This window comes from Dendrobium catenatum, unplaced genomic scaffold (assembly GCF_001605985.2).
Source record: "Dendrobium catenatum unplaced genomic scaffold, ASM160598v2 fragScaff_scaffold_905, whole genome shotgun sequence".
In the NCBI taxonomy this organism is placed as follows: Eukaryota; Viridiplantae; Streptophyta; class Magnoliopsida; order Asparagales; family Orchidaceae; genus Dendrobium; species Dendrobium catenatum.
Genome location: NW_021319367.1, coordinates 550,355 through 576,998, shown reverse-complemented (window position 1 = coordinate 576,998; position 26,644 = coordinate 550,355). Strand labels below are relative to the sequence as shown.

The 26,644-nt window shown below is 34.5% G+C and overlaps 2 protein-coding genes across 3 annotated transcripts in view; both read right to left on the bottom strand.

The window, feature by feature from the left end:
- LOC110105193 (DNA polymerase I-like) overlaps positions 1–3,799 on the bottom strand; it is a gene marked incomplete at its 3' end in the record, with an annotated part of 38,086 nt that extends 34,287 nt beyond the window's left edge. The window contains 3 exon segments of the mRNA XM_020834586.2: positions 1,608–1,842; positions 3,158–3,404; positions 3,601–3,799. Of these exon segments, the coding sequence (XP_020690245.2) occupies positions 1,608–1,842; positions 3,158–3,343 (421 nt within the window).
- A 6,820-nt stretch (positions 3,800–10,619) lies between these two features.
- LOC110105194 (ATP-dependent DNA helicase DDM1) lies at positions 10,620–24,033 on the bottom strand. Of its 2 annotated transcripts, none has more exons than XM_028697235.1 (16): positions 23,886–24,033; positions 23,479–23,562; positions 22,929–23,207; positions 22,749–22,841; positions 21,246–21,592; positions 20,983–21,169; positions 20,702–20,877; positions 15,061–15,130; positions 14,793–14,982; positions 14,545–14,649; positions 14,365–14,459; positions 14,160–14,279; positions 11,619–11,738; positions 11,416–11,514; positions 11,239–11,340; positions 10,620–11,100 (listed from the first exon to the last, which is right to left on the bottom strand). In XM_028697235.1, exons 2-16 carry the CDS (start codon positions 23,551–23,553, stop codon positions 10,864–10,866), a joined length of 2,295 nt encoding a protein of 764 aa, XP_028553068.1. In that variant the 5' UTR covers positions 23,554–23,562; positions 23,886–24,033; the 3' UTR covers positions 10,620–10,863. The 2 variants fall into 2 exon arrangements, with proteins under 2 accessions (XP_028553068.1, XP_020690247.1); XM_020834588.2 differs by lacking the exon at positions 23,886–24,033 and adding an exon at positions 23,740–23,870.
- Between the last annotated feature and the right edge of the window lie 2,611 nt (positions 24,034–26,644).

Genomic DNA, 26,644 nt, shown 5'->3' with positions numbered 1-26,644 from the left:
GGGCCTATGTTTGGAAGAGAAGGTTTTGGCTTGGTACCAATGGAGGGAGATGCGACGACCCATACGGAGTTGAAGAGAGTTCAAGGATTGTTTGGTAGAATGTTTCAAAACCGAAAGGGAAGCAGACTTCTACAAGCAGTTCTTCGCCTTGACACGAAATGGTTCAGTGATAGAGTATCCGGAAAGGTTCGAGTACCTCGCTAGTCAATTAGATCGTCTTTCTGAGACGGTGCTAGAGGAGAAATTAATGAAGGGATTGACGCCAGAGATCCGAGCAGTGGTTAGATTAATGAGGTCTTGTGACCTGGGAGAGGCTATGGAGCTAGCTCAATTGGTGGAGTATCAGCGACACATGGAGAGAGAGACAGGAGATAACAGCTCAGGAGGCTTATACAGGATGACCAAAACCTGTTTGACACCCAAGGAGCCGACATCGAGTACTCTTCGGGAAACCCCAAAAGGAGGAGGTAGGTGGAAGACCCGTAAATAACTTCAAGAAGCTCATAGAAATGGAGTTACAAGAGAAGAGGGAAAAGGGGCTCTGTTTCAGATGTGATGAGAAGTATACACCGGGACACAGATGCAAGGACCGAACTCTTTAGGTTCTCACCGTTTGTAATGATGAGGAAGCCTTCAGTTGGCAGCAGAAATTGGGAAAGTTTTTTTAGGGAGTTAGAAGGGAAATTTCAAAATAGGGGAAGTTTAGAGATTGCCTTTTGAATTTTATGTATTAAGTAGTATGTTTTGCTAGGGTTAGGGGATCTGGAATTTGGTTGAAATTTGAGATCTCTCTTAGGCTTTGGGCTATAGCGGTGTCTAGAGAAGTGGGAGAGATAGATCCTCCTCGAATAGAGGATCAATTGTATCTTGGTATTTTCCGTTTCCGTTTCATCAAATAATACCAAGTATCTATTGTTTTTCTAGTTTGTGTGGATTTTTGTGGATAATTCTCATTGTTTTCCAAAGATTGATAGGTTACTTGAGATTTACAAGTGTTTCCTATCATTAACAAAATAAACTTTAGGATGAATAAGTTCTTGAACTGTTATTTATAATCAAATTATCTTCTACATTTGTTTTTTATTTAGGAGATTGAAATCAACAAGCCTTTCTTAATTTCTTCATGGAAATTTACTTTTGTGAATTCATTTGCATAGTGTTTCAAATATTTATTCAGTGTCTATTAAATTAGATATTAGTGACTACTTTACCACGGAAAACTTGAATCCATAAAACACTGCTGGAAAACACAGGCTATCAAATTCTATTTTTGTTTTGCAATATCAACATGGAAAACAAACACTGTTCCAACTCTATGGCTATATAATTAGGTAATTCATAGTAAGGACAAAGAACTGTGGAACTCTTATCTATTCTTAAACATTATAATAAATCCAAACAAACAACACACTAGCTCAACTGTTGAATTCTCAAACATGCTTGTCAATATAAGTTCACTACATAAGTCGGTAAGCCTCTAAATATAGCAACCAGTTTCTCTATGCAGCAGTTTGGTCGTTTTCAATAACTTGCTAGAATAAGAAGGCGTTTAAATTGAAGGCAAAAAAATTAACAATGACAAAACTCAGAGAAGTTTAAAATATTACCCAAAAGTTTATAATATGACCTATACAATATCGAAGTTCCATCGACAAACATCACACGATTGTTTAAAGAATCAGGTTTAATGGTCTGGTTCCCCTGTTTAGCAAAATTAGGGGGTATGTTTTTCAATGACTTTTTTTCATCCTCAGAAAGCGCACGTGAGCAGCCCAGTAAAGGTGTTGCCTTGACAAGCCTTGATGAACCTGAATCCACAACAATAGGCCTCTGACAATAATCCTGATGGGATAGAAAATAATTACTAGCATTGAACGGTACATCAAAAGATAATACAAACTTTTTTTTTAATTCATGGACGCATACTACAACCAAGTATTTGATTGTTTCATAACATAATAAAATCATAGTTCATCCAACAAACCACATCTACCAGAAATAACCATTATGCTATGAACTTTCTTCAGGGAAAGATATAACAAGGCAGGTATAATCCCAAGTAGCAATTAAGTTCGGTGATCGAGAACCCGCTCTATGCTGGATGAAGAAATCAATAAAAGACAAAGACAAAAGAATGAACATCTCCTAGCTCTGCAAATGTAGATCTATTGAAAAGTATTTTTAACAATTTTATGATGTACACAGTGAAGTTGAATCATTTAAAAAATTACAAGGGCCACATTCACCAAAAATAAAGTATTTCTTCATAAAGATGCCTTTTATCCCGATTGTTCTAGTGATTAATAAATAGAAAAAGAGTCAATCAAAGGGCAAAGGTTTGGCCCAAGCTACACAAGGGAACAATGGAACATTCATTCATCATGTTACCCTTCTCTTTCAAACAGATAAACAAATAGATGACTAACAAAAAAGTATTAAAGTATTCATTCAAGAAATAAAAGCCAATGAACCTTCAACTAGCAAGTAGTGACTCATTTGGTTACTTGAATTTAAAAAACATGTTTTAAGAAGTGATGAAATTTATTAAATTCATTATTTGTTGAGACATAATTAGAAACCAATATTTCTTTCAAACACTTCAAACATTCTAAAACTTCCTTAAAAGTGATTATTTATTTTTAAACTAAAGATAAATGAAAACAAAATCAATATTTTTAAAACAAGTTTTCTATATCAAGCAAACAAACGAGCAATAGGGAGAATGTCCCAGCTATTTAGGAAATCAAAGGCCCAAGAACCCATGTGTATTTAACCTTCAAGGCGCCCTACCATAATTTATGTGACTAAGGGTCTTTTTGGGGAGCTTTCTCACTACTTTCCTTTTCAAACTGCAACAACAATTCTATTTGGCTACTATTTTCGTATTGATTTATCAATGCTTATAAAAAAATTTATGATGTAATGTTGCATTTTACAACAAGATTTGTTAATGTGTGATAGTTATAAGAGAAAATGATGTCAGGTTTTTTCAAAAATATCTACATTTATAATATCCGTAGCAGCTTCCAAAAAAATTATTTCTTCACAACAAATTCGCAACCACCTTTTACACCCTTATAATCACTGAAAAACAGGGCCGTAATAATGTAAATAATATCACACAAGTTAACAATGAGAACATCACTAGACACCATACCCTGATCGATGCATGCCAAGAGGAATTCATGGATAGACCAGTTGAGTTATACCAATAGCGGACCTTTGATCCCCTGAGCCTTAACTTTCTTCCCGCCCCTCCGCTTCCCACGAAAAAGTCTCTCAGTCCATAAACACCTCTCCAAAATGGCTGTATGCTATGATGCAACAAACAATGGCACGCCATGGCCTTCACTTCTTTCTGAACTCTTATAACAGCGGACACGGCATATACACAGCATCTGCGTCTGCGTTAAGAAACCAATCATAATCATAGTCTTTGATACTAAATTGCGAATCCAGCGTAAGATAAAACACAAATAAATAATAGTTTCCGTTATTTTAGGGCTTGTTCCACTCCAAAATCTTAGACTAATTGAGAAAAACGAAAATACTAGAAGCTCGAAAAAAAACATGAGCAGAAAATAGAAGATATTCCAGTACCGGGATACAATCCGAAGAAAAAGTCGAGCAAGATGAGCGGCTTAACCACTCAAACAGAGACGAAGAGCTTCTACTAGCGAGGCATCTACCAATCTAACAGAGAAGAAACACTAGGGCATTGTAACTTGAATGCCGTCCGACAAAAGCTTCAACCGAACGCCATATATCGCGCCTAATTCCGGGAAGCTCACAGAGAACCTAATTTTAAAAATAGTTTTGAAATAATAATGTTTAAAAATAATTATAGAATAAAATTAATTTAAAATCACAACACCTCTGAAATTTAACACAATTCATTATAATAATAATAATAATAATAGTACTAATAATAGTAATAGCAATAAACTAGTTTAAAATAATAATGATATTGATAATAAAGCTAATTAAAAATAATAACAAATTGATAATACAAAAATAATAATTTAAAAAAAAAGTAAGTTAATAGTTAGAAAAAAGATGATAGTGATTATGATAAATAATTATAATTAAATAATATTATAATGATAATTATATCAAAATAATAATTTAAATAATAGTAAAAATAGGTATTTTCACTGTTTTAACAATAATTAAATAAATACAAAATATTTTTAATTTAAAATAATTTTAAAATAACGGGGACAAAAATACGATCGATTCGAGGTATTATACGCGAAAAACGGATCAAAAATGAATTTTTTATGAATTTTTGAAGTTAAAATAGCTTAAAATTGATTAAATCAAATAAATAATCCCAGAAATTCCTTGGTGCGACAAGTGGCGGAACTGGATTGGTCCCGCAATCATTGCCACTTATCCACGTAGGCAAGGATTGGGATCCGCTGTTCGGCCCAAACACAGAACGGCAAAATTACAGCCGTTGATCTAAAGATCAACGGCTGCGATTTCATGCAGTTCAAAGAACGAACCGAAACCCTAGAATAGAAAAACGCCTCGTTCTCTCAAAATACTCAATGGATTCTTACGAAATTTTAAACATATGATCTAGGCATGTACAGAAATCATGGGGGATGTTTGGATCAACTTATAAAGTGCTTTTCAAAAAGCTATTTAACCATAAGCATTGTGACCTATTCTAAGAGATTTTGAGAGATCTAACCGTCCGATTTTTGCGTTCTTGGGCTCGTTGGATTCGTTGAAACTGCAGTAATATTTCTCCAGTTGACGTCGAACCCTGGTTCTCCTTGGATCGAGCGAAAATCAGCCCGGAAGGGACGTGGGGCTTGGTTTCGCCGGAGTTCTCGCCGCCGGCGAATCGAGCTCGTCGGATCTTTGTTGGGGAAGATGGGAAAACTCTCCAAGAGTGCTCACACGAAATATTAGAGGGTTTGGGAGCTTGGAGAGAGAACAAGATCAAAAAGATCCTTTCCAAAACCTATTTTTTGGCTATTTAAGGCTCCTCCTCTATCTTAAACGGCCTAGATTCGATCATGATATAATTTGGAGGGAAATATCAGTGATTAGGTCTTGGATTTGAATTCCAAAACGTTTGGAATTGATTAAGACATTAAATGAGGCTTTAATGGGCTCTAAATAGGTGATTTTCACCTATTTAAGACTTGGTTTGACCAAGTCAACAATTGACTTGGTCAAACCAGTCAAGGGAGTCAAGGGGGTGGGGCTCGAGCTCAAGAAATCATGAAAATAAATTTAAAATTGATTTTAGGCCTAAAAGGTCCAAATTGGTCAACCGGGTTGACCCAAAGTCTAAGCTCGGGCTCGACAGACTCGACTCGACCCACTGAACCCAACGGGGAGGGCCATAGGGTCTGGCTTGGTCAATTTGACCAAGTCAACTGTTCGGGCCCAAATCTGGGCAAAGTCGAGGTCAACACCCGGCGAGGCATAGAATCCAACTATTTTCGCTTCCTCATGAAGCAAGCAAAGAACCCAACTCCTTTTGCTTCTTACTGAAGCAGGTAGATAACATCATCGCTGAAGTAGACCTCTCTAGAACCTCCAAGGAACCTGGAACGACGATTAGATAAGATGACACGAATCCTTGCTTTGGAGCAACCTTTGTGAAATCCTCACAATCTCCTCTCTCTCTCTCTCTCTCTCTCTCTCTCTCTCTCTCTCTCTCTCTCTCTCTCTCCCTCAATTTTAGGCTCTCTCAGCCTCTCAGGTTAGGACAGTAGCAAAAGATCTCATCTTGAATAAATAAGATATCTTATATAGAAGGGCTTCAAAATTGTCCTAAATTGCAATTAATCGAAAAATATCATCTAGGACGATCGACGGATCGTCCTGTACGATCGGTACAAATTTAGCTCATTAAGCTAGGACGATCTGGGAAGGCAGGATGATTATAAGGTATGTTTGTTATGGGACATCATCTTGTACGATTAGTTCATGACGTCGAATATCATTTAGACCATCGCTCTATTCGGCCAGACTTTACCTGTATGGACGATGAAAAAATAATTGATCGTCCAAGATGATTTCACAGTCATCCTATATGATTAGTTCAAGATGTTGAAAATCATCCAGACCATCACTCTGTTCGGCCAGACTTTAGTGGTTTGGACGATGAAAAAATAATTGATCGGCCAGGATGATTTTCGGATCGTCCCGTATGATTAGCTCAAATGAATGCACATCATCCAGAACACCGTTTCAGCCATCCAGGAAGAAACTAAGATTGGTATAATTGATCGTCCCGAATGATCTTGTGATCGTCTAGGACGATATGATCGATCAATCAAAACTTAATTGCTTTCCTTAATCATCAGACTAATTTAGGCATAATTGTAATCCATCGTCCAGGATATCAGATGATGTCCAAAAATAATAACTTGCCTAAAAGAGTTGGCAGGTGATTCTTTTTTATTTGAGCATATCGTCAAAGACGATGTGAATATCGTCCAAGGTGATGTGAATATCATCCAGAATGATGTGCTTAATTTCGACTGCCTTAACTAGGTTGTCTTAATTATGGTTTATATTTTTAACTGATTGTTCATGATGATTTTGAATCGTCCCCGACGATATGATCAAAAATAAAAAAACTCTAGAATAGATTAAAAAAAAATTTCCCTTAAGTGTGTGTGTGCAAAATTACTTAGCATCAGGACCCACTTTGTTACATTTGACTCAAGAAAAGGTAAAGACACTTGATATACACTTACAGACAATCCTAATTAACCCAATCTTAAGCTAGCTTGATTTGCAATTTAATCTTGTGGACTTGAAATATTAGTAGGCAGGGTAATCGTACATAAACAAAAGTGTCAGAAATATTTGCTATCATAAAAAATATAATTCTTGAAACTATATTCACTACATTATTATTATAAATATTGTTAATATTAATATTATAGTTATTATTGTTATAGAAAATAAGAAAGAAAGAAGAGAAAAGAGAGAAAAAAATATAAAAATAAATAGCAAAAGCCAAAAAAAGGAAGAAAAGAGAAAAAAAATATAAGGAATTTTTTTGTGCATAACCTCGATTCTTGTGCCACCGCCTTCATCGTTTGTCGCTTAGGTATAATGCCTTCACTAAACTCAAAACTCAAAAATCCCACTTTCAGCTCGTGGCACACCAGGGGACCATCCTGCTCGCTGTTATAGCATGGTGGGAGGGAACCAGGGGGACCATCCTGCTCGCTCTTAAAAAAATAAAATTAAGCATTTTTTAACATGTACCTCTAAGTCCCCTACATGCTCTTGTTATGTTATGGGATTAAAAATCACAGCCGCAGTGTCGCCCGACACCTTCCCTACGCGCTCTCATAGCGTGCTAGGGAAGGCCCAACTATTGAAATTTCACCTAAACAGGGGAGAAGTAAGGAGGCTGACAAAATTCTCAGTGAACAGAAGACCTGAATTGAACCAAATGACAGAGGGCTTGACTTGGACCATAGGAAACAAGACATAATGAGTAAAATGAAAATTTAATGTAATGATGAAGATCAAACTTAAATATGCAAGTAAGAAAATTATGGTCAACAAAATTACAAATAAAATCCACTTACAAGTAACAATCAATTGAATTAAGAGGGATACTTGTTCTGAATACAAGTAATTCACTTCAATTATGCTCATAAATAAATAAATATAGTTAAATGGGTAGCACATTTGTGAGTAAGACATAAATAACTTGTGATGGCAATGCCTTGTAGTCAATATCAAAGTACAAGCAAATATATTTGACATTGCAAACAATAAAATTGAGAAAAATGTATAATTTAATTGCAAGCAGATGTAAAGTCCTTAAATGACAATGTAAGTTGCATATGAATGATGATAGTTGATGTGTGATGTTTACACAAGTCTTGCAAGAAAATATTGTAATTTCTACAAGCAACAACAACAGATACATTACAAGGATGGTCGGTCCTATGTGAACACAAATATGCACACAATATAACATCTACAAGTAAATGCAACATATTTGTAACACATTTAAACACCCCTAAAGCTATTGTAGCAAGAGGCAGTGAATGTTACAACACCTTTACAGTCAATAGACATTCAATGTCAAGCAAATATATTGATGGCGTGCAGATAAATGCAGGCAATTTGTGATAAAAGTAGAAACTTATGAGCCATTACAGAAGGCTCATCATGTGCGAAACTTGCTATCTACTACATAATGTACAAGATTCATAGTGAATGCAAAAGCCTATAAGCAGCGTTATAAGATCTAAATTCCCTGCAACATTCCTGAATGTGATGGTAGAAGGCCTATAATGTATACAACAATATTGTCTACAAGCAATGACAATGGATACATTGTACATATGATGAATCACTTACAAGTTAAGCTAATGATTTTTGGATATCGACTGATGACTCATAAACATATTCAACAAATTTTGCAGTGTATGACATATCGCATGCAAGAAGTAACGGGCAACCCGTAGCACAACAGTACAACCCACCTGCAAGCAACATACATTGAATGAAGTTCATATGCATGCAACAACAAACGACTTGTGAATGTCCGCTGACGGCACACTACCCACAAACAAATTTAATAAAATTTGCCAATGTTACATTTCGCCTATAAGCAAAAGTAGGGTTTCAATACTAAAAATTTGGGGCCACTGAAGCATAATGTCACGCCACATAATCCGTAATATTCATACAAGCAGACATAAGGCGTTTACAAATTCCTAAATGAAACCCCGTAATGCACATATGTGATGTCTGAGAATGTTGTGCAGGTCAAGAATGAACTTAAGTAATGGCTCGAACAATCAAACTTATATACGGTCACTACATCGACCAAGATATTTGTTTTAATACATTCGTATTAGGCCTTCAAGATTTATAATAAAGAAAATTTACTTTCAGAGGAATAAAGCTTACAACGAACACGATCCTCTGTTAGCCAGTAGACAGAGCTGGTAAGGTTCCAACAAATAAAATGAAATTGTCCATAAGTATCCTGATGATGACCATGTTGACAAAAAATGTCCATCAGAGGGGCCCTAAATATTTGAAAATGCCTCCCAAATTTTTATGAAAATCCAAAATTCTAAAAAATAACCAAGAATCAAAATATTTAAAATGAAATAAATCATCAAATGCTTAAGGCAAAGCTCATCAATCCTTCGCAATAATTTGTCGATGTGAACAAATATGAAAATCACTTCAGCTCAAAAAGTGCAAATGTCTAGTCAAGAATATCTCTATAATTTATTCTCAATCAATCTGTTCCCAGTAAGGATGTGGCATGTGTCATCTAATCAGTGATTTCGCCACCAAATGGCATAATCAAATTACGGTCATGATAAAAGCTCGTATATTCCCCAACGACGTTAAATCATTGAACAATGAATCAATAGGATATGACCGATAGGGTACAAGGAGCTCTATTAGCTAATTTGGTTTCAAATTTGTCCCCTTAGATAAATATTCATCCTATATCTACAATGTACCATTGGACGAAGCAACACATGACTATCAACAAGGATACTTCTCTCAAGTTGGGTCAACTACCTCCTCTAACTAAGTAGACCGGAGACCCTAATGACCCTAAACGATGAAACCATGGGATCTTTATCAGATTTATCATCATCTCCCACCATCCGCTTTAAGTATAAGGTGATAATTTTTCAACTTTAAATGTTAAGATTTCAAATACCAAATCACATTGTTACTATAAGCCACATGTTATGTATATATTTAATGACTAGCCTTAATCGAAAGTTCTCTCTTGTTTTCGGGAGAGCTAATTAACTATAGAGTTTTTCGACTCTATGAAACTTGAACTTATATCATAAAGTCCTCAAAAAATGAGGGTGATATCTCTTGATAATGTCTTATTCAAAACCCAATATGCTATCTAAAAATTTGCCTGAAAAACTTAAACATTAAAAACCTCCTCAACAACTCGAAGAAAAAAAGGAGCAGTGGAGAGGCTAGATTTCCACACAAATATCACACAAAACATCAAAGTTATATTCCTCAAGTCTAGGCTTAAGAAATAAAATATTGTTGATTAAGTAATAAAATGATAGTTTTTGAGCATATAAGATAATTTTTATCAACGAAAAAAATGATTTTTTAAGTAAGCTTTTAGTTATGATCTTTCTTTTTTAAATGATTCAATGTATCATTAAACAACATAATATAAATTTGATTCATAAAATAATAATAATACTATTTTACAATTATTTGAACATTAAATTTTATTTCGTTAAACATGAAGTTTACATTAACTTAATATTATCATTTTTTAAGTTATGTTCAACCCCTCACTTGCTTAAAACCCTAATAAAGAAATTATAAAAAAAAAACCCCTAACATTAACAATCCAAAGCAAAGTAAAACATTCACTTTCGGTACTCATCCATTATGAATATGATTGCAAAAAAATGCATAATACCATAGAGCTTCTCACAACTTCGCTTCTCTGCCCATAAATTCAGAACAAATTTAAAAAATAAAAAACAAAATCTGCAGCCATCTGAAAAAGAACTTACGTATCAAACCATATTCATTCATCTCATATTTACAGCCAGTCACCGAAAAAAAACAGAAGTCTAGCTCAGGAAGAGGCAAAATGATTGACTGCTAAGTGCTAATAATGCTGAATATTATTAATATATTTCAAAGTTGAGGGTTGGGCCATTCTTGCTCCTCCAACTACTACAAAACGAGCCGTCAACTTCTAGTTTCTTTGCAAACTGTAGCAAACAACAAAGAAGATGACTTACTCCCAGGATTTCAGGGGGAATAGAATTTCCATACATAATTGGGGCTCCAACCAAACCAATTCTCCAAAAAACTTTGGTCTGAAAAATTAATCAATCAGCTGCTGACCGCTGAAAGCAAGCTTCCACCACTTTTGGTTGGAACCACTACCTCCCAACCCGGTCCTTTCAAAGGAAGAGAAGGAGCACTCTCTTCACTGCCATCTGTACCTCTTCCTTGAATCAAATCACTGCGGTCCATAAGTCGAAGCAGATCTTCATCGCTAATGTCGGTCTGATAGAGTTTGTCTTCGGGATCCTCTTCATTGCGAAGCAAGGCTAGCAGCTCAGCTTCCTGAAAATTATATAGTTCAGCAGTTGATGAGATCCAATGAAGGTCTAACTAAGATGCAACACGAATATTTTTAAGTTTTTATGTGAAAAGAACGCAGTATCAGTTATGTTGAGCAAACTTTAGAAGAAACAAAAATACATCTAATGCGTTGGCTCTCGCCCGGTCCTGATGGAAATCTCCTTTACCAATTACCACATGCTCCAGCTTCAACTTTCCAAAAGCTCTTTTTATTATTTTTCCCTGTAAACAAAAGGATCATAGGATAGTCCAACAAATCAAAAGATGATCAATTTCAGGAAAAGTTCATCCACTTACCTCTACAGAATGTGAAGTAGCCAATCTGTAAACATGAACGGGTCTAGTTTGTCCAATGCGGTGGCATCTGTCCATTGCCTGCAAATCCATCTGAGGATTCTGCATGCCATACAAACCAAAAGAATAAAAAATTTAAGTGCTAAGAATCATAGGAGATTTATACAAGTAAATGAATATTTCGGCAAAGCAGAATGGATATTTACCCAATCACTGTCATATATAATACACGTATCAGCAGCTGTGAGATTAATCCCCAAACCACCCGCCCTAGTGCTGAGAAGGAATATATTAACATTGCTCTTTAAGTTGTTAAATTCTTCTATCTGTTTTGGAAGGAAGAGCAAAGAAAAATAAGATAAAAGTACAAGTCAGCCTTAATTAGAAGGATGAATAATATAATGAGCAAGGAAATGAAATGTCTTATAATCATTATACTAATAATAATAACAAAAGTTTTCTCATACCAAGATGCAAGACTAGTTCATTTTAATGCATTCATGATATGCCATTCCAAATGTATCTCTGAACATATCAGCCAAATTTCTCCATGTGAACATCTATCCATTACCTTAGCACGTTTGATTTCAATTTTAGTTTGGGGAACTCTGTCATAAAATGATAATCCATATCAGACATTTGACTCAATAGGATGTCTTGAAGGACTATCCATTATTCTGGGGAGATTAAACCATAAAATTGAGGGCTTTCTTTTAAATCCACGGGGTAACAATGTTTAGTTTGTATTTTAGAGATTGATTATAGCTCCTTAGATTCAATCCATATATGATTCTTTAATAAAAGTCTATATTTTATATTTGGCATGATCCTTGAGAATTAACAATGATAATTTCATGCAAGTAAATATAAGAATCTATGATGAATTTAAAAAATTTGCTTTTAATGTGGAAACAATCCTTCTCTTCACAAGATTCAATTCCTTTATGGATAATGACGATTAAAAATTTCTTGTCAAGATCTTTTATCATTACTACACAAATCTCTCTATCAATGCTCTATATCGATACACTTCATTAATGCTCCCAATTAAAACCTATGTCGATGCTCAAAATCATTGCTCTTTATCAACACTCTCCAATAATAACTCTATCAATTCTCTTTCTTCGTCACTCTACATTGATACTTTCATTGATGCTCTCTATGAATATCTAAGTTAATGGATCTTATATGTAGCTTGTTTAACTAAATCTTACTGCCAACTTCTTGCCTATGATTCAGATCATTCTCACTTTAATGAATCAATAATCATGCAAAGCTCATAATTTATGAGCAACAAAACTTTTGATTGCTTTGTCTATAATCGTTGCTACTTCGATGCTCAAGTTTACAGGAATACACTATGATATCTAAATTATCAAGAGCATTCTTGTTTATTGCTCTCTCTTACCTAAATATGTATGCATATATATTTGTACTAAGAAAACAATTTCAATAAAATATAGTCGTTTAAAATTTCATATCCCTATAATGATGGCAATCATTTTCATTTTATGGAGTTTACTTATTTAACCACCAACACAAGATTTGGAAGCAATCGATTTACCACAAAAGTTAAATTGAAAAAATGCATGTTATGTAGCTGAATCCTTAATGATAAGACTTTTTTACAATTTTTTTTTCAATATAATTCAAGCTTTATTTGGATTCTATAAATTTAAGTGAATGAAAATGAAATAGGATTTAAAATCTTAAATCAATGCTCATTGGTTCACAAATAACCATAAGTTATCTGCAAAACACCTCATGTTCTTCAATTTTCTACCAATCAAAATATACTCTTAAAGCATCTTTGTGATCATCACTATATCTTAAGTTAAATATTAATGATTAAAAATAAACTATCAATGAATCTATATTATATTTCATTTTATTTATTAAACATAATTATATCAATTTATGTTAAACATATTGTTCAAAATAAGCATATACCTGAAAAGATTGAAGTAGCTCATGTGGAAGATAAGATTAGAGATAGTTGCCTTAGATGGTTTGTTCACATAAATGGTGGCCTTCCAATGACCCGGTTAGAAAAGTAGATGTATTAAATTTGGCTTATGTTAAAAAGGTAGAGGCAGATCAAAAAAAACTTGGTCATGAAATATTAGAAATGACCTTTTTTATAAGATTTAAATGAAAATACGACTCTTAACATGATACAATAGAGAAATGGAATTCATGTCGCCGACCCCACATAGTGGGATAAAAGCTTGATGTTGCTATTTTTGTTGTAATATATTATACATATTATTATAAATAACATCTAGGACAATGCAATTCAAATAGTCAATGATAAATTAAAGAAATCTTGCCTTTAGGCAATCCCTATAAAGAACACATCTTTTTCTTGTAGTCATAAGGTTCTTCCTGGTCTTTTTCTTTACCTCTGGTCTTCCTTATTAAAGGCTCACATTCATCAATTATAAAATCTCCAACTCTTATACCCATCATCACCTTGATTCTTCCTTTACACTAAATTCTTCTATTCTGATCAATCAAACATCAAAGGTTCATCATAAACTTGGCTTCCACTACCCCTCTTATCATCAAAGCCTAAAAAAAGCATGAGCTCTTAAAGAGATAATTAAGGTTGCCAGTTCTTCATATACAAGAATAATCAATGCAATTATCCTACTAAACAATCTGTAAGTACTGGAATAGATGCATACTGTCAAAAGTCGCACACAAGCTTGCAGATAAAGAAATAAATAGCACTGAAAACAACTAACCTGTCTCTTTCGTTCATCCAATTTAACTCTACCATCAATCCTACAAACCTCCATGCCTTTTTCACTCAAATAATATTCAAGCAGATCCACAACTCTAGTAAACTGAGAGAAAATTAGAACCTGAAAAAAAAATGAAGGCAAGTTACAGAAACAAAAAAATTTAAAAAATACTACACAATAAGAATAAACAAGATCACCACAATACTTTATGTTTTCGGGGAAGTAGCAATGCCAACAATCTTTCTAGCAGCTGGAATTTACCACATTGCTCAACCAAAATATCAATGGGTGGATACGAAACTGTAGAGAGACAAAAAAAATTAAAAAAGGATGATTTCAACAGCTTTGTTAATAAAATTTATCCGTGGCATGCAAAAGCACAAACATGATTCATCGTATCCAGATTGCAATATATCAGGATGATTGCAATTCTTCCTAAGCTGCATTAGCAAGTTATTCAACTTTCCCTTCATCCCAGGCCTTACAACACCTGTTTAAAAGCCCAAAATCAACACAAAACACAAAGAAACTACCTTATCAAACCCATAATACAAAACATTACAGTTTCTCATAAAAGTATGCCCCTATTACATCATTAGCAGCAACCATATCTACATAATTGAAACATCTTACCAGAAGATACTGTTTCTATTAAATAATTCTCAAGTGTCCGATTAAGCAGGTGGTTCTGAATATTCTTTTGTTGCTCAGTCATATTGGCATAGAGGATTATCTCTTTCTTTCGAGGAAGCATCCGCTCAACATCTGCCTTCATTCGTCGAAGAAGAAATGGCCGTAAAATTGAATGCAACTTTGATATAACCTGAAGCCAAGAACAGAGCCTCCAACATCGTTACATGCAAAAGGCATTAAGCCATAGATAGAACATTTAAAGATATACCTGAACCCTTCTCTTTTCTTCGCTTTCTTCTTGTTCACCATCACTATAGTATTTCCCGGAGAAGTCAAACCTTATAAATAGAGTGGTTTAAAAAACAATACAAATTGTCTTAGGAACTCAAGGTACACAAACATACTTGGTGCAATATTAGTTTTAATAATACAAAGTTTCCAGAAAAAAATGTAATGAACATATACAAAATTAACTACCAAAATAGGAATCACAATGGTGGAGATAAGCATATTTACACATACATGAAACCTATCATCAAACTGGTTTAGATTTCTTTTCCTCGACTTCGACAACACTATTTTAATCACTCTAAATTAAATTCTCTAAGGTCCATATTTGGTAAACCCTTGCAAGCCGAAGCTACAACAACACGTCTGTCTAGACCGTCTATGACAAGGGTTCTAGCTGATTTAGACGTTACTAGGGCTTTGGACAATGAAGTTTAGATCGGCTTGTCTTCTCCAGGTTATTGCTAAATATTATATTTGAAAATTTTTTAACACAAGTACTATGATTGCTACAAAGCTCATCTAGATAGAGAAAACAATCTATTATCGATCCTTGCAACATTTAAATATGGGAGGTATGTAAGTGAAAAAAAGGGATGACATTAAAAAAAGTTGATTAGTTCTTATTTTACACGTCTACAAAATCTCATTTTATTCACATTTTTATAAGGTTTCAAATTAGTACCTTTTTTATTTATTATGCAGTTAAAAAAATGTAAATTATGACTAATTGTGCTCATGGGGGATGGTGGACCATATGATCTAAAGGGTGGTCCGCCCTCATGAAAATAACAATCTTTGTGTTCAAAACACAATCATTGAGCAGAATTTCCCACACACAACCTAAAAACTTAACTAGATTAAACTGAAGTTTGTGACTCAAGATTTCAATGTAATTTAGAATACTATTGTATTTCATTTATTTCTTACCTGCAAATCATGGAGCTATCCAGGGACTTGCAAGAGAGAAATTTTTTTAATTTATGCAACTTTAATATACTTTTCATGTATTTACCTTAAAAGAGATTTTTGGGAAGTCAATAACTTTTTCAAAAAATTGAACATATTTAATCAAAATATGGTGATACTAACAATTTAAACAAAGGTCAGATGCTCTAAAATTCGATTCTAAATGATGAAGAAAACAGCCCTACTTCAACTAAAAAAAACACATGTCACACTCCAACAATAATAAATTCATATAATAGACTACCAAAACTAGTATATGGATATAAAAGAGTAGTTTTACGTTGAAAAGAAAAAAATATAATCAAAATTCACACCCTGAAATGAATAGTTGCTTTCTTTATACAGCTTACTGATTTGTGAGTTGTGAGGTTAGGTTTTAAAAGGGTCTATGAAATTAAGTGGTTGAAAGCCATTCTTTCTAAACCTTTTTTAAAATTAGCAAAGATGATTATGTTGAACTTCGACTTTTCTAGGCCAATGTTCATCTAGATAGGCTAAAAATATCAAGTGAGAGGCAAAACGCTTAGGCTAGCTTTTGAAAATAGTTTGAAAGATTAATAAATGCTTGATATATTTCAGAATAGTTCCTGCTTAGCTTCACGATAACAAGGATACAATATTTAAATAGGTGAGAACTGATGAAATTTTTAAAGATAACTAATTCTAAGTATTTCAACCAGCCTTGGGTTTTTTTTTTTTTCTAATTGGAGTTCTACACGCACTCAAAGTCAACGAAATAATGCATACTCAGTCCCAAACTACCTAGCTTTTTAAATATTAAAAGTCTTTTCTACTGTCATACCAAAACAAGACCTTTCCCGCAAGGAAAGTAAGAACCCTCAGCTCCTGCATGAAATTAGAATCCACATATGAAAAAGTTTCTAATACTATTAGACTCTTATCGGCATTCATTGACTTTTCAACATTTACTTAGGCGATGGAAGAGGATCTCAAGCATGCACAAGTCCACATTGATTTGAGACATTGCTTTTACTAATTCAAATTTCATGGTTGATATCAAATCTCTCTCTTTTTGAAGTCGTATACAAAATCAACATACTCATTATAATTAGCAGCTTTGTATCAATATCAAGATCATGAAAATGAGCCTTTTTTAGACTTTGAACTCATAATGGATCTTGAAGAATTATTTTGGGCCTCATTGAGCAAATAACTTTTTTTACTAAATTGGAATTACTTATGAACTATTGATCAAACTTGATAGGGTTAGTACACATCTAGAAGTAAATATAAGTTTAAACACGTAAACCAAAGTATTCCATGATACAGTTCACCTAACCTAAACCAATATGCTTTAAATAATCGATTGCAAAAAATTGGTTCAAATTTCACAGTTTTGTTCTTTTGCAATACCTCAACATTGCATGAGTGAGAAAAAAGTTCAAGCATTACATTTTATTTCAGAAGAGCTAAAAACAAATCACTTATTTTGACTTTTTAACGCCATAGATGGATTTAAAAAAATATACATGAAAATCTTCCTCCAAACCATATATGCAATTGCAACCTTTATCAAATATGGAGTGTTAGAGTGGTTCTTTTTTCTTCTAATGAAAATATTTTAGCTACCTTTCACCAACTAGCATGTATATGTCCTAGTTTTAAAGAGTTCAATAGTAGGCAGGTAAAATTTCATGAAATAAATCTAAAATTCCCTAAATAGTTCGGATCAAGCTAACGATGTGTTAGACCGATCCAGCCGGTCTGCACGGAACCGGCCCAATGCAACAAAGGCAGGATCTCGGCCTCCTGCGGAGATTGGGCGATCCGAAGACCCAAGCAGAGCAATTTAGGAAGGATTTTTGAGAGATTTCAGAGGGAAATTTGAATGTAGGTATTGTTTAGGAATTTCCTTTTGATTTGTATGCATTAAATAGTTTGTTTTCCTAGGGTTATGACATCTTGAATTTGGCTGAAATTTAAGATCTCTTAGTTTGTCTTGGGCTCTAGCAACATCTAGAGATTGAGAGAGAACATCTAGAGATTGGGAGAGATAGATCCTCCTCTCGAATTGAGGATCACTTGTATCTTGTTTGTTTTTCTTCTGCTAGTTAATTTTTGCAATAAAATCTTCCATTTTCCCTGATTTTCATTGGAGTTTGGAAGAGTTTCTACAAGTGTTCCCTATCAAATTGGTATCAGAGCACGACGATCAAAGGGGAACCAATGGCCGGAAGGAAAGTGGAAATTTTGGAGGGCGAACTTGGGAAACTCAAAGCAAATTTTGAGGAGAAAATTGATGATTTTCAAAATCAAATTACATCCGTCAATGAAAAGATGAAGGAAAAGTTCGCCGTGGTGGAAGAAAAGTTGAGGAAATTGCTTGAAACCAAAACAAAACCGGTGACATCGGAAGCAAAAGAAACTACCGGCAACCATGAAAGAGATGAGAACCCTAACACGTTTAGGGGAAGAGAAAATCCATAAGTGGAGATCCATGAGGGAGAATTTGGAATGCCTCCTTTATAACCACTTTCTAGGGAGGAGATGATCATTGGCAACACAAGAAGGGGTGTTGAATTTGTAAGGAGAGGTGATGATTTCGATCGTCGGGGTGCTGATTTTAAAAGAATAAGATGGTATTTTGATGAATGGTTTGGGTATGATCGTTGGAGGGAAGATCGTAACAATTGGGGAGCACCTTCTCTTTGAGGAATTGGGGATTATGGAGAATTTAAGGAAACGGGTGTAACCCGAGGGTGAGGAAACTAAAAATGTCAATCTTTGAGGAGGAGGATGCGCACAGGTAGATCTACAAAGTATAAAGATATTTCGTCGTCAATGGGTTGACAAAGTAGGAGAGACTGACGACTTAGAAGGGAAAGCTTTGTCTTGGTATCAGTGGAGGGACATGCGACGACCCATACGGAGTTGAAGAGAGTCCAAGGATGTCTGGTAGCACGTTTTCGAACTGGCAGCGGAGGAGACTTCTACGAGCAGTTCTTCACCATAACACAGGAGAGTTCAGTGACGGAATACCGAGAAAGATTCGAGTACCTTGCTAGCTGATTAGACTGCCTTCCTGAGACAGTGCTAGAGGAAAATTTCATAAAGGAACTAATACCAGAGAACCGGACATCGGTTAGAGTAATAAGGCCTCGTGACTTAAGAGAGACTATGGAACTAGTTTAGTTGGTGGAGGATCAGAGGCACCTGGAGAGAGAAACTGAAGGTGGTAGCTCAGTAAGCTCGTACAGGATGACCACCACCTTTTTGACACCCAAGGAGCCAACACCGAGCACTCTTAGGGAGACATCAAAGGAGAAGACTATAGGAGGAAGACCTAGGGACAACTTCAAGAAGCTTACAGAGACGGAATTACAGGAGAAGACAACGAAGGAGCTATATTTCAAATATGACGAGAGGTATACACCGGGGCACAGGTGTAAGGACCAAACTCTTCAAGTTCTTATTGTTTGTGATGAAGAAGAAATGGAGGGTGTCATCTTTCCACCTTGCGGACAAGGTGGATCTTTGGAAGGGAGTATTATAAGACTGGTCCAGCCGGTCCGCATGAGATCGGCCCAGTGCAATAGAGGCGGGATCTCCACCTCCTACAGAGATCGGACGATCCAAACGCCCAAGCAGTGCAATTTAGGAAGGATTATTTTAGGGATTTGGGAGGATTTGGGAGGGAAATTTGAATGTAGGGATTGTTTAGGGATTTCCTTTTGATTTGTATGCATTAAATAGTTTGTTTTCCTAGGGTTAGGGCATCTTGAATTTGGCTGAAATTTGAGATCTCTTAGTTTGCCTTGGGCTCTAGCGGTGTCTAGAGATTGAGAGAGATCGATCCTCCTCTCAAATTGAGGATCACTTGTATCTTATTTGTTTTTCTTTCGTTAGTTGATTTTTGCAATAAAATCTTATGTTTTCCCTAATTTTCATTGGAGTTTGGAAGAGTTTCTCGCTGTTTTTTGAAAATTGATAGGAAATACTTGAGATCTACAAGCGTTCCCTATCCCGATGATAACGATGATTCTAACAAAACAAAATGAAGGTTGGACTTATAAGATGCCATTAATGATACATATGTTCAAGAGGAAAGTTAACAACTTGTTCCACAACTAGTAAATCCAATTATTGTTGCACTTGTTATTTGCTTTCTTCTACCTTCATCTAAGCAATGAGCATTACAAAGCATGGATTTGGATAAACTCATAAGAATGATAGCATACAAGCTCTTAATACCAAACCATCTATGTTTCTACGATATTATATTTCTTGTTGTAGATGCTGATGTTTTGAATTTCAATTGTTTCTTAAATATATATGAAATCTATTGGAAGCTAATCTGATATTTTTTTTCAATAATGACTTATTGAATACTAAAAAGTTATATTTCTGAAGTAGATATGGATGTTTAGAATTTCATTTGTTTCATGTAATTGAATTCTATTGAAAGCTCATATGAAATTATTTCATTAATAAGTCATCAAATACAAGAATTCAACAATGATATCAATGGATGCGTCCACTTGGTTCTAGGTACTATAAAGAAAGTGTAATAAAAAAATAAATTAAAAAGAGTAATCCCTAAGATTACCTAAAAAGAAGGAAAATTTTCTTTAGAGAGCCTTTGATAAACTAAACAAATCATGATTACTAAAAAATCCACTATGCATACTTACCAAGATTCAAATTCTTGATGGGATGAGAAAATATCAGGTAGAATAAAGTTTAACAATGACCAAAGCTCTGCCAAGTTGTTCTGGAGTGGTGTTCCGGTTAAAAGAAGCTTGTTTTCAATAGGCAAGCGTCTAATTTCCCTTAATAACTTGCAATTCATATTCTTTAAACGATGACCCTATGACAAGAAAATAGTTGATCAGCAAGAAACAATACTAGCAAGTTAAACAATGAGAATGGAGTACACGGATGATGACAGAACAAAATTTAGCTTCAATGTTACCTCATCTACAACAACATATTTCCAAGTATAATGGGACAAAAACTTTGCATCATTCATGACAACCTCATAGGAAGTAATCACAATCGGAAATTTAGGGCCTATTTCCCTTGGCATATACTTTCTCCTTAATTCAGCCCGATCAGCCTTTGAGCCATGGTATATGATAGCTTTCATAGATGGAACAAACCTGTAACAATATTCCCAATAAAGGAGAAAATCTAATGCTCGGCATAATTGATATGAAAAAGAACAAGGGGTTTTACCTAGATACTTCATTTACCCAATTCGATAGGGTAGAAAGAGGAGCTATGACCATGTATGGACCATCAAGACCATTGCCCTTAAGATGAGCAAGGAATCCAATTGTTTGAATTGTCTTACCAAGACCCATCTGATCAGCAAGGATTCCATTAAGACCATTTTGCCACAACGATATCAACCACTTCACACCTTTAACCTGATAAATTTTCAACTTTCCACCAGTCATTAGTGGGATAAGTTGCCTCTGTTCTTTTTCAACCCTTTCTTCCTCTGTAAGGTTAGCATCCTCAGGTGCAATACATTCATTTGACCTTGTTAACATGGCCGCAACAGCTGTTCTGGCTTTCCTCTAAACAACACCAAAATGAAGGCATAACTTTATGGGATAAACAAAAGTTGGAGCGATTATTTAAAATTTTCAATAGTTGTGGTAGTATATGTGCACTAGCAAAGTCATGTATGTTGCAAACTATTTAACAAAGCAATTAGCAATTATAAGCAAGCACACCGATTCTTGAGCATCAACATAAAACCACAGAAATATGCATTTTCCTTCCCTTTATATATTAAATTTTTGCTACATATTACAACAACAACAACATCATCATCAAGCCTTTGTCCCACTACATGGGGTTGGCTACATGAATCTTTTTCGCCATTGTGTCCGGTTAAAAGTCAAATTCTCATTTAAATCTAATAAAGAAATATCATTTCTAATATTTTCTAACCAAATTGTTTTAGGTCTACCTTTACCTTTCTTAACATAAGTCAAATTTAATACCTCAACTTTCCTACTCGGATCATTAGAAGACCTCCGTTTAAAATTTTGCTACATATTACAAACATAAATTTAGATGCTAATTTGATTGTATGATCGTAAGTATGTTAAAAATTTACCTGAAGCCCAATTCACATTGTTATATTACTAAAGCAAGTTCTCTCCAAACTGTAAGTGTTAGATGATTATTCTTTGATGGTGCCAAGAGTCATATGATTAGTATGATCGCATTTCGTATTGCTTTTAACATCAACTTAAGATTACTAATTGGGTTCAACTGAGTATCTATATTAACCTAACTTAACTACATAGTCCAAGATTTTGAGCTTCCTAATATGCAATATATTCCTCTTCTGTGCCAAAAAATCTTTGGTACTTACTATGGTTGCTGGAGCATCGGCAGTAATAGGTTTGAAACAGGTACTTGGGTTCCATTTTGCCAGATTATATACGAAATACTATCAAGAATAGCTCCTAAAACTAGATATTACCAATGGAGTATATATTCTTAGTAGCAAAGCATATGATAAGATCCCCGAGCAAAATGTTATTCTTGTTTTGCAAAACGCATAGTTAGTGCGCATGTACTTAAATATCTTTTATCCTTTGTTTGAGCGTAACATGTATGTTTCTCATGCTTCTAAATGGTCAAATATTAAGTTTGCAGTCCGCACGATTGGTGATTTCATGTATGAAATATTGCTGAGATATTTGCTATAGGACTCACTGTGTTATACTGGCTGGTTGCCTTCCTCTTCTGACCACGGCCAGCCTTATTCCCATTACAGGCGTCCGCTTCAGTCTGATTTTCCAAACCGCTCTGCTAGAAAAATGTTTAGCATCGTAAGTAAAAGAATAATAACACATATTATTTATAGAACTTAAGCAGTCATTGAAGAAATAGTACAAATGTTATATCCTCCATCTTCTCCAGAAGAAACTCGGAATACAGCTGCGTTTGTGTAAGAAGCTCATCCAACTTGCTGAACTTTACTTCCAAGCTTGGCGTCACTTGCTCTTCCTGCTTATCCGTCTCTTCCTCCCTCATTCGTTTCTCTAGCAATTTTTCCTCCTCTTCCTCCATGGTTTTTGAGATGAGGAGCGTATCACCATTTTTCGCTTCAAGTTCGAGCGGCAGAAGTGCATCATCCTCACTGATCTTTCCATTCTCTTCATGGATGTTGCTCTGATTCCACGAGAGACTCAACGTCATCAGAAAAAGGTGACAGAAAATCAATGAGAAACAAAACAAATAACACATTAACCAAAAAACCATGTAAAATATGGAACGTAAGCTAGCCATCTAGCCATTATCAATACGAATCCTCAATACCATCGCCAGCAGTAAAATGTGGGGAAATTTTTGATGAAATTGAATAGATAGAGACGCGATCAGCATTGCCAAACTCAATCGCAAAAAATTATGTCATAGAAAAATGGAAGCAAAAACAAAAAACCTCGTCTTCTAGAACAGATATTGGAGAAGCCGTCGCTTCATCATCTTTCACCCCGTTCTCTATACTCGCCTCCATTTCCCCCAGCTGCAAATATCACCAACAAAACTTCACATTAATGAGCCAGCAATCTCGGGAAAAAGTGAGGGAAATTTTTAATTAATAAACTTAGGGCAAAGGATTTCCCCCTATTAAGATTGCTCCCATAAAAAAATAAAATGATAAACATCCAAAGAAAAACAAAAATTTGAAAAAATCACTTGCGTTTTCTATGGAATCGTCTCAAGGTTTTTGGTGGAGAAGAATCGGCAGCCGGCGGCGATATGGAAGAGCAAGTGACGGAGCTTAGAGCAGAAAAGCCAAGTAGGGCATTATTGCGTTTCGGCGGGAAAATAGCGAAGACAGATTACCTTAAAGGGTCGACAACTTGACTTATTTACAAGCCTCCGTTCATAAATGTTGCCAGATGAAAAGAGTAATATTGTAAATTGTTTGCAGAATTTGAATTTTTTTTTCTTTCGTGCTGTGTCGCATGACTGCCTCGGACCGCACGTTGTACCAGCCATTTTTCCCACAGATGGCAATTCACAGAAGCTATTTAAATAATAAATTATATTACTTTAATTTTTTTTTGTTATTATGTAAAAAATAAAAATTCAATGATAAAAATTAAATTTAAATTTTCCTCATGGCAAGAAACATTTTAATTTTGATTTTATGTCTCATATTAATAATTATTAAAAAATATGCACTCTTTATTGTGATGGAGATATATGCTTCAGTATTTTGTTCAGATTAAAATAATAAATTTATTAAACAAATAGAGTTGGATGATTGCACCTTCATAGCATCTCCAATCGAAAATAACATTTTTCACTCCAAAATGTCGTGAAACTACAAAATGCGGCGATTCATCTCCAATCAAATTTAACTTTTTCACACTTTTGCAGCTAAAGGTCCTCTCTTCTTTCCCGCGCCAAGTTCAGTAGAGAGGTAAAAATGACGGAGATGAACAGTGCAACGTCAATATTGGCACTGTTCACCCGCAGCCAAATAGCGAGAAATTTGCAGTATGGCTGGAGCTGACCAGGGACGCTATTCAAGCGGTTGCAGTTCGGTTGGAGATGCCCTCAAGACTTATATGCAATCATTAATCATATGAGTTGAGACATGCATCTTTTCCTCCCTTCATTCAAGCGGTTGCAGTGCGATTAAAGATGTTCGAAGAAGGTTCGTGAATAGCCAAATATCTAATCTGCACGATTCAAGCATAGTCTGCACAATTTTAGTCATTTTTTTTTGAAATTTTGAAATATTTTATGTATTTTGGATATTTTGCCCCCCTAAAAAATATTTTTTTCTCTAATTTTATCAATCCTAAACATCTTTGTCCATCTCCCACAAAAAATTTTTTTTTGCCCACCCTAAAAATAAAGCTGAATCCGCCCTTGATCCGCTGCACCTCAGAGGCATATAACAGCCCTCTGTATCCCGCTAGGCCGTCGGGAAGAGCAATGGCATTTTGGACAAGGGTCTTGAAGCCGAGTCGGATCTGTTCGAGATCTCTCTTCAGAGGTGAATACGGCATGGGAGAGTCTGTATCGAAGTTCTTCCAGGATTTTCATTTGGAGAGACGAGAAGCTTGTTAAACTTGTTAGCATTGAAGTGCCAAGGCCCAAAAAAAAAAAAAATTCCTTATTATTTGCCCGCGATAACCAAAACGAGCTCTTTGATTCTTTGCGCTGTTAGGTTTAGTGAAGTTTGAAGAAGCATTTGTACATGTTTACAGTGTACATGGAATACAAGAAAGATACATAGAAGAAGCATTTTAAAGCATCAGAAAATGGTTTGCAATAAAAGAAAAAAAATGTTCTTTAATTTTTTGAAATGATGTTAATAAAGATTCAGATGATACGAAATCTTTGATTTTATGTTCATTTTCTTGGTGGTATCAGAAAGAAGATCAGTGAGTAAGACCCTACTTATAAATAAACATTTTAAAAATTATAAGATCAGATATTAAGACCCTACTTCTTAAAGAGCAAAAAATAAAAAAAAAAAATTTCTCTCTATCACAAATATATTTACGTTTATTGCAGCACTCTGCTAAATTAATACACATCAAAATATTATATCTTATAATCTAAAAAAAATTATAATAAGATAGTGCAATAAATAAATACACTAGTTTTATTTTATAACACTAAATAATACTAAATTGTTATAAATATACTGTTTTTATAAATACATTAGTTGTAATGTCAAAATAAATTATTACAAAAAACCCGTTTTTACTTTACTCTGGATCTTCCTAACCAAACAAGAGAAACAATTCTCCTGCATTTATTTTATAGACATCCCAAACAGTCTCAAAATATTTGGAATGCACTAAATTTATTTTACATTGCATTTACTTTATACCGCATTTTCTTTTCAGCCAACCAAACAGCCCCTAAGTACATTATAGTGTCATGGATATCTTTTAGCTTTACTAATCATATTAATTTTACTATTAATTGATATTGACATTGATTGATATTAAAATTGAGTGGAACATGTATATTGATTCTTTTGTCTTGTATTAAGTGCAGCTGCGAATTTTGGTTACTTGGCCAATATTATGCTCATTATGTAATTTTATTTGATTTCACGTAAAGATAAAGAGCCTTTAGAGTGAGGATACCTAGTGATGATGGTTTAGTGCTAGTTTAGTTTACTTCCAACTTTAGCTTTGATGTATATTTTCTAGCTTGTAATGACTATTATGTATATACTTTTGGACTCGGGACTTTGAATCAAGATGTAAATATTGGTCATAGTAATCTAATTATAATTTTGTTTTTTTTTTTAATTTAATTAGTTAGTTGTGATTGTCAATGATTTGATTCTTAAAAAATTGAAAGGATGGTTGAAAAAAAAAATGAAATTCTTCCATTTTAGATGTTGGGGTGTCACTTAAGCTACATCACTCCTATAAATTTCTCATTTTTATAATCATATATGTGGCCGATGATGCAACACCCTTGCCTTAACCCAAATTTATAAATAGTGGACCATATAGAGAACTCGAGTTGCATTACTTTTTGCACTCAAGCTTATTCGGTGAAATTAGAGAGCTTTCATATTATAATTCACTATTGTTTTTTTTTTTTTTTTAATTCCTTTATTT